Raw genomic sequence first — 11,688 nt, 5'->3', positions numbered from 1 at the left:
AAACGACAGATACACGTAACTCCCTCTTTTCGAATGCGTTCCTTTATACATTGTATGCGGTTCATTTTGTCTTTCTTTGTGTGTTTACTTGGTCATTGTTGTCATTCATGTTTACTTTATATTTATTGCATTGTTAAAATATAATTTATTTTTTATTTTTTCTATTTCCTTAATTAATTTGAATAGTTTTATCATTTCTTTCATTAAGTAATCAGTTCATTTATTAATACGAATTTTTTATCACTTCCAATTATTTATGTTCACGACATGCAGTTGTAAATGTATTAAGTTTTGCGAAAATATTAATCGATAAGACAAATATATTTTCTTTCGTTTGAACGTAGTGATTTAGATTGAAAATATTTTCTTTTGTGGTAATGATGAATATTCATGAGGTAGGCGGGGTTCGAAGGTGATTACGGGTAGAGTGCGTTCGAGTAGTATTCATTGTGACGATTCCGGACGGCACAAGAAAGTCGATTTTTATAAAATCTAAAGATTTTGAACATGTTAGATGTTGCAAAGATGCATATATGATGCACAAATTCTAGTGTTACTGACAAGGTGCTTATCAGGTAGCAAAACTTCGTGAAGTTTTTGCGAATGGTTTGGTTTGGATTGATGAAAATGTGTGCTATGGTATTTTGAAACTGAAGGAATTTTTTTTAATGAGCGACTACTGTATCGGACGTCAATGCACAAAAAAACAAGCTTTCTGAGAGTATTGCATAAGCAATACACGTCCCCTACCGGTGTGTGGAAATTGTGAAAACAATGCACTGTAATGCAGAATATCGAACCCGAACATTAAAAAATTGGAATATAAAAAATTAATTTTCTCGAAAATATGTCAACCAGACGCTACAAATGTGTAAACTTGATCTGTAGTTTGACATTTTGAAGCTGTTCAGCAAATTTCATATTATTCCTCAAACGCATAAAGAAAAAAAGTGTGGAAAACTGAAGTGGGACAGACAGACGGACGGACGGACGGACGGACGGACGGACAGACAGACGGACGGACGGACGGACGGACGGACGGACAGACAGACGGACGGATTGACGGACGCAGAGGAAAGCTATAGTCCCCTCCGGTGAAAACCGGTAGGGGACTAATGATAAAAATTATAGAAAAAGGGGTGTTAATGTTATGTTTTATTCGAGATGGAAGTACATAATAAGTATATATAATGCTGACTCGAGTACTTCCATGAAATGAAATTTATATTTACAAATTGAAACCATGTATGATGTATTCCTTGATCTCAAGGTAATCATTAATATTGGTTATATGACTGAGTTCGACCTTGTCCTTACTTATGTACAGCATATTACAGTGCAATGCAGGCACGTAAAATCGGTTTTAAAAAATCTTGACAAGCCAAAAAAAAGGTTATTTTCCAAAATCCTGATAATCCTAAATCGGGGGGGGGGGGGGGGGGGGGGTACATAACGTCTTACCGAAAGTCCAAGCTCGAATATCAAAATGCCGGTTATCTATCACATACTTTCTATAATAATATAAAGTTTCTGGATATAGAAGCGGGTTTTAGAAGCCCTCAGTTGTCTCAGATTGACTTCAAAATATTCATTCAATAAGATATTCATATATCCTTTTCTAAAGCTTTTTATTTACATCAGTATCTATAGGCATCTTATAACCCATCATGTTGAATTAGCATAATGACGTCACCTACCAATCTTGCTTAAGCTCTAGGCTGCTGGTAGATTTGGTGACCTCATTTGAAATTGAAAGTACACCAATGGTCAACATTGGTAACCAATTGCTACCAATGGGAACCATTTGTAGACATTGGGGACCGAACTTGCCGTTGGTAACTCTGAACGTACCTATTGTTATGATATAATGCTAAATATGTTGAACCATTTTTTTGGGCTCATTTCGTGTAAATTATACTTTGTCCGATTTTTTCCTTATCTTATTCTTTAAAATTGAAATAAAAAATAAACTGCATTGTTGGATATTTAGAGGAGAGGACAGGGATGACAAATCTAAACTGAAATGATAATATATACATGTACGTGGACTTAATCCTGTTTGTTGCAGCTGACTGAAAAAAATAAACTTTTGTTATTGTATTTATCTAAAACCAGTGAATGGGTATTTAAGTCTCTCTCTCTCTCTCTCTAAATATGTTTATTTAGATCAATTTTCAATATAATTTTTATTGATGTCTCAAATAAGAATTTCAGATAAAAGACAGTTTTGAAAAGCAATCTGGAGGGGAAGCGGTATTCCCATTGAACTTCCCCATTTTTTGCATACATCATTTATCCATATAGACGTAGAATACAATAATTTGTTCATTAGTCATTAATGTTTACAAATTATTGTCTAAAGTTTACAACCAATCTTTCGTGGTATAAAAAAGTATGAAATAACTCGTCCCACACTTACCGCCATGATGTCAATTAGTCAACCTGTTTCAGGAAAGTTCTTTCCATTAGTACTAAAATAACCAATCTCCATTAGGGGTAAGTTCGTTTTTCCTTATATATTTAGGAAAATAAGTATATTGTGAAAGTGAAACGTTTAATTGAAAATTTTGTTTATTATCTATAATTAAAAGGTCCCAACAAGGTTCCAGCAATGTCCCAGTGATGATCCAGCCATAGTCACCGGTGTTCCGGTATTTAACATCTTACCACCCATGTAACCCCCTTCGTGTATTCACTTACTACGCTGGAAGCCGGTGGACGGAAGCCGTCATCTTAGGACGTGGTACCGAAGGAGGACACATTGGAGGAACACTGCTGACAAATGTACCACCGTAGGAGGCCATGACGAATCGGATTTTATAAACATTTTTTTGGTTAATATTTTTTATTTGTAAATTTATTGATTTTATATATATATATATATATATATATATATATATATATATATATATATATATATATATATATATATATATATATATATATATATATATATATATATAAAGCACTAAAAATGGCTAACGACACGAACAATAGAAATTGTCAAATTTTCGGGACAACCCGTCCCTTCTTCACTTTTTTACTTATGTAATTTATTTTTTGGTCCTGAAGAAGGGACGGGTTGTCCCGAAAATTTGACAATTTCTATTGTTCGTGTCGTTAGCCATTTTTAGTGCTTTATATATTCAGTTTACTGGCTTAGTATCTATATATTAGATCCGACACCTTAAAGATGCCTAGTGTTGTTGATTCTATTCAGTGCTTTTTATATATATATATATATATATATATATATATATATATATATATATATATATATATATATATATAGATAAAGATTGTAGATAGAATACATGTGTTGAAATACCAAAGGTGTAGGCAAGTACTCTGGTGCAGGCATTTTGTAGTTTTGCATAATGCCTTAACTTTTAAGTATAGATAGTAACCACTTACATGTATGGTCTCTGGGCAGTTGTACAGAGCTACATAATCTTAATTCATTTTCATATATTTACATTTGCAAATATGTTTCCTTCTATGAACCTATAGAATAGCATAAACGTTCAATTCTGTATGAACTTTTTCGTGACGTCATAATAATCATAGCACGCGCTTATCGCTTGTCACTTGGATTATTGTAAACATAAAATCTCTGTAATTTTTTAAACAGTTCTGAACGATTTGTCTTTTCCAAACGTAAATATAAGTAATGAACAGCAATTTTAAAAAGTTCACCGGGATATGAAGTTGGTTGGTACGTGATCAAATCTACTGAGAAGCCCTTCGGGCTTCACATGATTTGATCACGTGACCAACCAACTTCATATCCTGGTAAACTTTTTAAATTGCTGTTTATTTTTTAAAAATTAATCATATAACTTCTTTTATTTGGGGAGGTTAATGTACATCTCAATGAAGTAAAAGTTTCAAAAAACCCAAAATTTGCTCTCTCTCTCTCTCTCTCTCTCTCTCTCTCTCTCTCTCTCTCTCTCTCTCTCTCTCTCTCTCTCTCTCTCTCTCAGACATACACAAAGAGAAGGAGGCACAGTTCCGTTCAATATTTGCCCTAAAATTCAAAAGTTGTTTATATATATTTCATGAAAATACGCACATACTATCTTGATCATATAAAGTACTAAGTGATACACTTATACATGTATCTTGTTTCAAAAAAATTTTTATGACTTCAACATTTCTGCTTATTTCTAAGATTTTGTAAAAAATGATGAAAACTGGCACATTTTCTCGTAGTTTTTTGAAGAGGAAAATGTGTTCGCAACTGTACCTACAACGAAATAAATAATTTTATGTGATTTCACATGATAAAGTTAAAGTATGAGTTTCATTGTGGGCGACAGCTATGGACATTGTTTTATAATTCAAAAATCACTGAAAATTTGGTGTCTTCTTCAGTTTCTAAAAATTGCAGAAAAACGCACTGTTTATGACGTCACAATTATCCTTTTGAAAGTTTAATCAGGTAACTTTTCATAGATTTTTAGTTTATTGGTATTTTTGTGTTTAAAAATATATGTATGATTTCAATTTCTGGTGATATTTGTAATAAACACTCTAAAACAGGACAAGATATGACTGAAACTGTACCTTGTTACAGTATAATAGCGCAGTAGAATATTTCTAAATTGACAAAAGCAAATAAAAAAGGATTCCGGTGACTGAAAGGTCTAAAATGTTAATGATCCAAAAGGCAAAAAAGTCCACGGCAGATGAGACATCAGACCATTCTATGTCGGCGGTTTTTGACTCTTTGTCGTAGTTGTCTGGATCATCCGTGTCAATTTGGTTCCTGATGCAGCGAAGACGGCGCTCACACCTAACCATCCTTGCGTGAAATCTCGGTATTTTTCGAGAAGATTTGCGGTGGTTCAGTCGAAGTTGTAAAGAGGAAATGAAAATTATCAGGGCACTTATAAGGAGTTTGATGACAAGGTAAATACTCATAATGGAAATACTGTCCGAATTAGCCGGAAGTGATGTACTGACAATAGTAAGAAATACAACAAATGTCAGAAATATGGTAACAGCATAACCCATTTTCTCTCCAGCATCGGCTGGTATAATGAAAACCACAGGGTTTAGTATACCCAGAAATATTACAGGAATTACTAAACTCATAATGAAATAATAGGGTTTTCGTCGTAGATAAATACTGAATGTTACGTCAGTTTCCATATTAGTTACGTCATCCCAGGCATCCATTGACGTCACTTCCCATACGCTGTTCGAAACAAAGTCAAAAAATCCTATTTCATTTTCATCCACCGTAAGATTGACTTCAAGTCGGGAATAGCTCCATGTCTTAAAAATAATATTACACATTTGCCTGTCGAAAGGAAAGTAGGTCACATCGATTTCACATTTCGACTCAAGGACCATGTATGGATACCACTGCACCTTGCCACTGGATTCCACATACAAATAATAGAAGTCGCCTCCAAGAGGTTGAAATGCAGTGAATCCATTCTTCAGAACAATATCTGGTATCCAAAGATCTTTCTGAAATTTTGTGAAATGAAGATCTTGATAACGTTTTGCGAAGTGTCATATTACATATCTCTATGTAAGCATGTAAAATTTCATAGTCCCAGAACATTTCAGTAATAAGAATTAATTCTAGTATCATAACGGAAATTCTATAGAAATTGGTTAAAGTACATGCGTTAAATAGATAACGTATGTTTATTTCTATTCATGAAGAAATGTGTTATTTTAAAAGTCCACTGATGAGCCTGTCGACGCCGGGTCAGAAATCTAAATAAAACGCTACTACTGACCACGGTGCGTCAGATCATTAGTATGCACTTGATCGCATTTACTTATTAGGAGGAGAATGTAATAGTGGTGGACATTATGATACTAGCATTTAAACTCAATATTATGTCAAGTGCAAGAACGGTTTGCTTTAATAGATGTAAATAAAAGTAATTTTGGTTGTAACAGATGCGCTTAAAGACCCATTACTCGCCTTTTACACTTTCGATTTTACAGAACACGTTTTTTGCACCCTCACACAAGACACCATCGCGTTAACGCATCTTCACATAACGCGCCGATGCTCTTACCTATCTATGGATAGTCTGTCCCAAGATATTTATGCAGCATATTTGGCCGATTGTAACTGCAATTTGTAAATACCGATCTCGATCCATAATACTCACTGATATCCCCCCCCCTCAAAAAAAAAAAAACAAACCAAAAAACAAAAAACGAAAAATAACCCCCCCCCAAAAAAAAAAACCAAAAAACAAAAAACAAAACAAAAACCAAATTAAGCAACTTATGCAATTAATGTAATAAAAATTGATCAACGGTTTATTCAAATCATGTTTTCTATTAAATAAAAACCCTAAACTTAATTTTTAGAGAGATTGAATGATAAAGATAAGTTTTATTTTTACGGAAATTTTTCAAAATTTATATTTTAATGAAATTTACCAAAAATACGCCCATAGTGTTCTTAAAAAGGCCAGTCTTCTGGGTAATTTTATTTGCATTTGATTAGGGGCCTTAAGGTGTAAACAATATCAATATTTCAGAGAATTCGGTAGTTAAATAAAATTATAAGAGATTAAATACTCTTTGAAAATTTGTTTCATTACTATTTTATCTCATTTGTAAGCAAATTTATCAATTTTTAATAAATAAGCAAGTGTAACATGAAAGTATTTGTTTTGAGATATAAATTCGTTCATTTTACAAAGGATATCAGTCAAAAAATGATTTTTCCGCAATCGGTACTAATTTTTATAGTCACGGCCCTAGCTTTTATAATACCGATGGGCCAGTTAACTGGGTAAGATTTGAAAAAGATATATCCCCAGATTTATGCTTGAGAAATTTGAAAAAAATCTGGGCTTGTTTTAGTAGGGAGGAAATTTAAAAAAAAGTCATTTTGAACTAAATAAAGAATAATAATAAAAAGACTAGACACGATCTCGTTGCGAGCAACGAATGGGTCTTCCGTCCGATTTTTTAATAGATTAGATCAAACTTATTAATTCAAAGATAAAATCGTAGACTTAAGCGAAAAATAGTAAAAAAAAATTGCGGCACTCGTAGCTTGAACCCGGGTCGCCTGGGCCACGTCCACGACTCTATTGACTGAGCTAGTCCGACTCTCGCCTCAGAAGTTTGACGCTTAGTTTCTCGAGAATGCCTTGATCGATTTTAAAACAAATTACATATTCTGAATCAGTGAAAGGGTCACTATCAACCCTACAGAAAAATATCAAAAAAGGAAAAAGTTGAAAAAAATCGATTTTTTGTCTTTCATTCCGGTGACGACCGGAAGTGACGGACGTTAACCATTTAACCTAAGGGCATCCTTCCAAAGATAGATCTATTATCGCTGAAAATTTCAAGTTTCTATCTTCAACCATTATTTAAATATTCGCTGGACAAAATGAATTTTTAAAAAAAGTAAACTTAACGACGTTCACGAACGGAAGTGACGTCATATTCGAAAAGATACGTATGCATAGCTATAGTTACTGTCTTCTATCTGTGAAATTTTCGAGAAAATCCGTCGAATCGTTTTTGAAATATTCGGTTTTAAAAAAATTGATGCAGGAAAAAAAACAAGAAAAATAATAGGTCAAAAGAAACCTAACGAAAACAATAAGGTCTTCCGTTGGAAACGGAAGACCTTAAAAACCTGTAAAATTGTTAAATAAACTATGCAGATATTGCAAATTGTCAAACCATTAAATTGGAAGATGGGAGATGAACGTAGTTGTGGCACAGATGTAATCTAGCCCTGGAATAATGATTGGAGAGAGAGAGAGAGGAGAGAGAGAGAGAGAGAGAGAGAGAGAGAGAGAGAGAGAGAGAGAGAGAGAGAGAGAGAGAGAGAGAGAGAAAACCTGGTTAAATTGCATTGTTTCTATCCCGGTTTCTGTCGCGTTCCACCATAGGGAATCATCTATCCAGGTAACGTAGAGGTAGGCTGTAGTGGACATCCTCTGGTCCACGGCGCTAATTTCATTAACACTGGACACCCACAGGCTGACGCTGATTGGGAGGCTCTGACCCTGGTTCCAGATAGGGCGGATTTTGTTGGAATAACCCGTAAGTAGATCATCCGCTAGGGTTTTGTATTCCTCCAAAGTGTAATAAAGGTGAGTAGCGTTAGCTATCAAGAAAACCGTCTCCAGAATCAGAATTGAGCGAAACATTCTTGATCAAGTGTCAAAACCCACCATCTATCTCCAAGGTTTTTTCTGTCAACTAAATAGGCGGAAAAAAATCTTCTAAGTCTTTAATACCCGTGATATTTCTCTGCGCATGACCATCAATTGACCCTGGCAAAAAAGGGTACATGTACTTCGCATAAAGTTCAAACTTTAGGTCAAAATCCGAGATGCTATTTGAGGATCAACTAGACTTTAAAGACCATCATTTTATATACCAGCAAATGATGAAAATCGGTGATAGTGTTTAATCTCAAGAGTAGAAGCGTCAATAAACTTTGCAAATAATACTTAATAATTTATGTTTGTAGTTTTGATTTGAAAGAAAGTTTTTATAATCTTTTAATGGTTATTTATTTAACATTTATTTGTCATTAGTTTTTTTTTGGGGGGGGGTTCTCTTTTTTTTTTACTCTGTATGGCCACAGGGTTATTCAATATTGCATATTTTTACCTAACGGGGTGTTGTTATTGGTAACATCAAGATTTTAAAGCATTTGATGACAATAAATAATTATAATTTAATCGTTATAGTGGTTAAGTGTCTTAAGATAATGATGGGAACAAAATAAAAATTCTCCTACAGTATATATTGAAATCTTTAAACTTTCGGTGAGTGACACGTCATCGTAGCTAATCCGCCGTAAAAATAATAAACCATATTCTTAATTGACTATTATATGCCACCAGAGCACACTAACAATTTAGCATGGTAATACCGTGTTTTCGTATACTCTGTGTCTCGATAAAGAATTTTTAATATATGTAAGGGTAGGATATAGACGTCAAATACACCCATGAGCGTATGCTTGTTTATAGGTCCATGAAATTGGCTATAAAAAATATACCATGATAAAATGGGTTTTAGAGATAATGTAATGGTACAATTTGTCAGATAAACATGCTCGTTTAGTGAAAAAAAAGATGTAAGGCAATGTCTTATGACAGTGTTTTCTTTTCTCTGCCCATATACAAATGCAAAATAAACAAATCATTCTCAAATCTTTATGTATACATGTATAAAGGGCATGTCACACCCATCTGCGTCCCAACGGCGTGTTCATAGCGTTGTAATATTCATGGACCGTAGTACTTTGTGCATGTTCAAAGTGCGCGCCGTCGCATGGCGTTCTTAAATGTTCAAGGCGATCCCACCGCGACGGACGAAGATGCTCCCGTTTTGCACACATTTGATAAATGGGTATAGAACAATAGGTGTGAATTCTGTTGTGATAGCAATTATAGTCTGCTTTTGGCCAAAGATTTTACCTGGATTTTAATTTGTGTTTTATCATTCATTTAGAGCGCCATCAAACAAGAAGAATATAAATATTTTGTTGTGTTTTAGTCTAATAAATAATAACTATTGCCATTTTTTCATTTGATAAAATAAAGTTCAAATTAATATTTTCAGTCTTAAATTTCTGCTCACTGATAAAAAGAATAAGGGTGAGATGATTTGACTTTTACATTTTTGCCCATTTACTTTAAATATAAAACTCGATGAATTTAGGAATAATTGATGGTCCCAAGCCGATTGGAAGCTGATTCAGTGGATAATTATATGATAAAGGGGAAAACTACATGGACAGTCATATGGGATACTCCGTGTCTCTTTTCACCACTCACATTATAGCTGCAAATTATGTAAAACGCATGTTTATACTTGGTTGTTTGGTATCAACAGAAAGATTATTATGAAACGAAACAGACCTTTATCACAAAATATTTTAATCTTCGAAGAAGCAGCCTTGACAGTAGATCTTATGATCGACATCACCGCTTTAGTATACTGTGGGTCACTTTTCTGGTTTTTCAAATCAGAAGCTCAATAAATTCCGACAAAAATAATAATTTAAATATTGATTCGATATACCTCAAACTGCAGGAGCTTGAAAATGTATGAATTAGGTCTACATTTGATAGGTTTTGTGAAAAAATATTTTCAGTTTTTGAAGCATGTAAAATTGCCTATTTAATTATCATCATATCATCAAACAGTCTGTCTATTTTCTTCGATTATTCAAGCCACAGCATATATGAATAATATTTAGCAGCGTTTTCACTAGACACATTTCCTCCATTTATGTGAGCAAAAGCAATAAATAAATATTAATATATAATATTTTCTCTTCAAACTTGTAGCATGTACATGTACTTCCTAAAGGCGGGAAATTAAAGAAAAAGCACTAACGTTACATACGCAGCATTTTTGCAATGATCAGAACTTGATCAGTTTTATTTAAAGAAATAAATAAAATTGTTTAGACCAAATCGATGTTTAAAATTAAATTCAAGAACATGGATGTCAATTATTATGTAAATGTGCTTTTATGCAAGTTATATTGTAACATAAAATAAATGTAAATATCAGTTGCGAGTAGATATGTCTTATTTATTTCATTGTCAATTGCCCTTACAGGAACTATGATATAGACTATAGCAATTAAGCAATTATCTCACCTGGTCAAATTCCCGTTTCGCACACATTTTTTCGATGCCTAATTTTCAAATGTGTGCAAAACGGGAATAAAGCGTTGCGTTGGTACAACGCTGTAGGAGACTCTACTGCGTTTACCTTGGCGTTTTACATTATTCAAGGACGCAGCGGGATCGCCCTGAGAACGCAGCTCCGGTGTGACAGGGGTTTTAGACAGTACTTAAAAGATTCATTTAAGAAATATTTTTTAAGAAAACTGAAAAATCTGCAAAAATGATGTGTTGGATGACAAATATATATAGTTACATAAGACTATCCACTTGATACACACAAATCAATGTTCCAAATCCCAATTTACAGGAGATGAATTGATTGTATTTACGATGTTTTGTCATAAGATTTTTTTTAATGTTTTCTTCGGAATGAAGTTAAATGTGATTTTTTTTCAATTCTTTCCCCATCTTAAACTTAAGGTGATCTCTCATCACCTGCAGGCATGTTCACGAACCTGTCTTAAGATATGACTTAACTTTGTTCCAAAGATATGACTTAGCTTTGTTCCTAAGATATAACTTAAGATATAACTTAGGAACATAATAAGATCAGTGACAGACTTATGCAGGGAAAACTCATTTAAAAATTAGACATGCCCTTTGAACAATTTGTTGTTGATGGTTTTTGTCAAATAGACGCTCACGTAATACTAAAAAACTCACCCGACCGTCAAATTTGGATTTGTTTAAGTTAAAGTGACCTATATCTTTACAAAAAAAACAAAAAAAAAACCCCCAAAACCCCCCCCCCCCAAAAAACCAAAACAAAACAAACACACACAAATAAAAAAAAATCAAAAAACATTATGCAGTAAAAATTAAACAAAAGAAAAACAACTTCCTTTTACTACTATTTGAAAGCAAAGTGTTGCTTTATCTGCCGTGTGTGGAATATCATCATTTCTGCAAAAATGAATCATTAGGTAGAAAAAGATTCGTTACCTTTTATAGACCCTGTCACACCAAGTTGCGTTCCCAAAGCGTGTTCACGGCATTGTAAATTTCCTGGAATCGCCGTAGGATA

The 11,688-nt window shown here is 33.6% G+C and overlaps 1 protein-coding gene across 1 annotated transcript; it reads right to left on the bottom strand.

The window, feature by feature from the left end:
- Positions 1-3,309: 3,309 nt before the first annotated feature.
- LOC128163515 (neuronal acetylcholine receptor subunit alpha-6-like) lies at positions 3,310-11,688 on the bottom strand. The gene is made up of 3 exons (XM_052827132.1): positions 11,607-11,688; positions 7,845-8,282; positions 3,310-5,478 (listed from the first exon to the last, which is right to left on the bottom strand). Exons 2-3 carry the CDS (start codon positions 8,154-8,156, stop codon positions 4,600-4,602), a joined length of 1,191 nt encoding a protein of 396 aa, XP_052683092.1. The 5' UTR covers positions 8,157-8,282; positions 11,607-11,688; the 3' UTR covers positions 3,310-4,599.

The sequence above is a fragment of the Crassostrea angulata genome, chromosome 9 (genome assembly GCF_025612915.1).
Source record: "Crassostrea angulata isolate pt1a10 chromosome 9, ASM2561291v2, whole genome shotgun sequence".
In the NCBI taxonomy this organism is placed as follows: Eukaryota; Metazoa; Mollusca; class Bivalvia; order Ostreida; family Ostreidae; genus Magallana; species Magallana angulata.
Note: the sequence above shows the minus strand (reverse complement) of the source record. Positions and strands in the feature narration are given on the sequence as shown.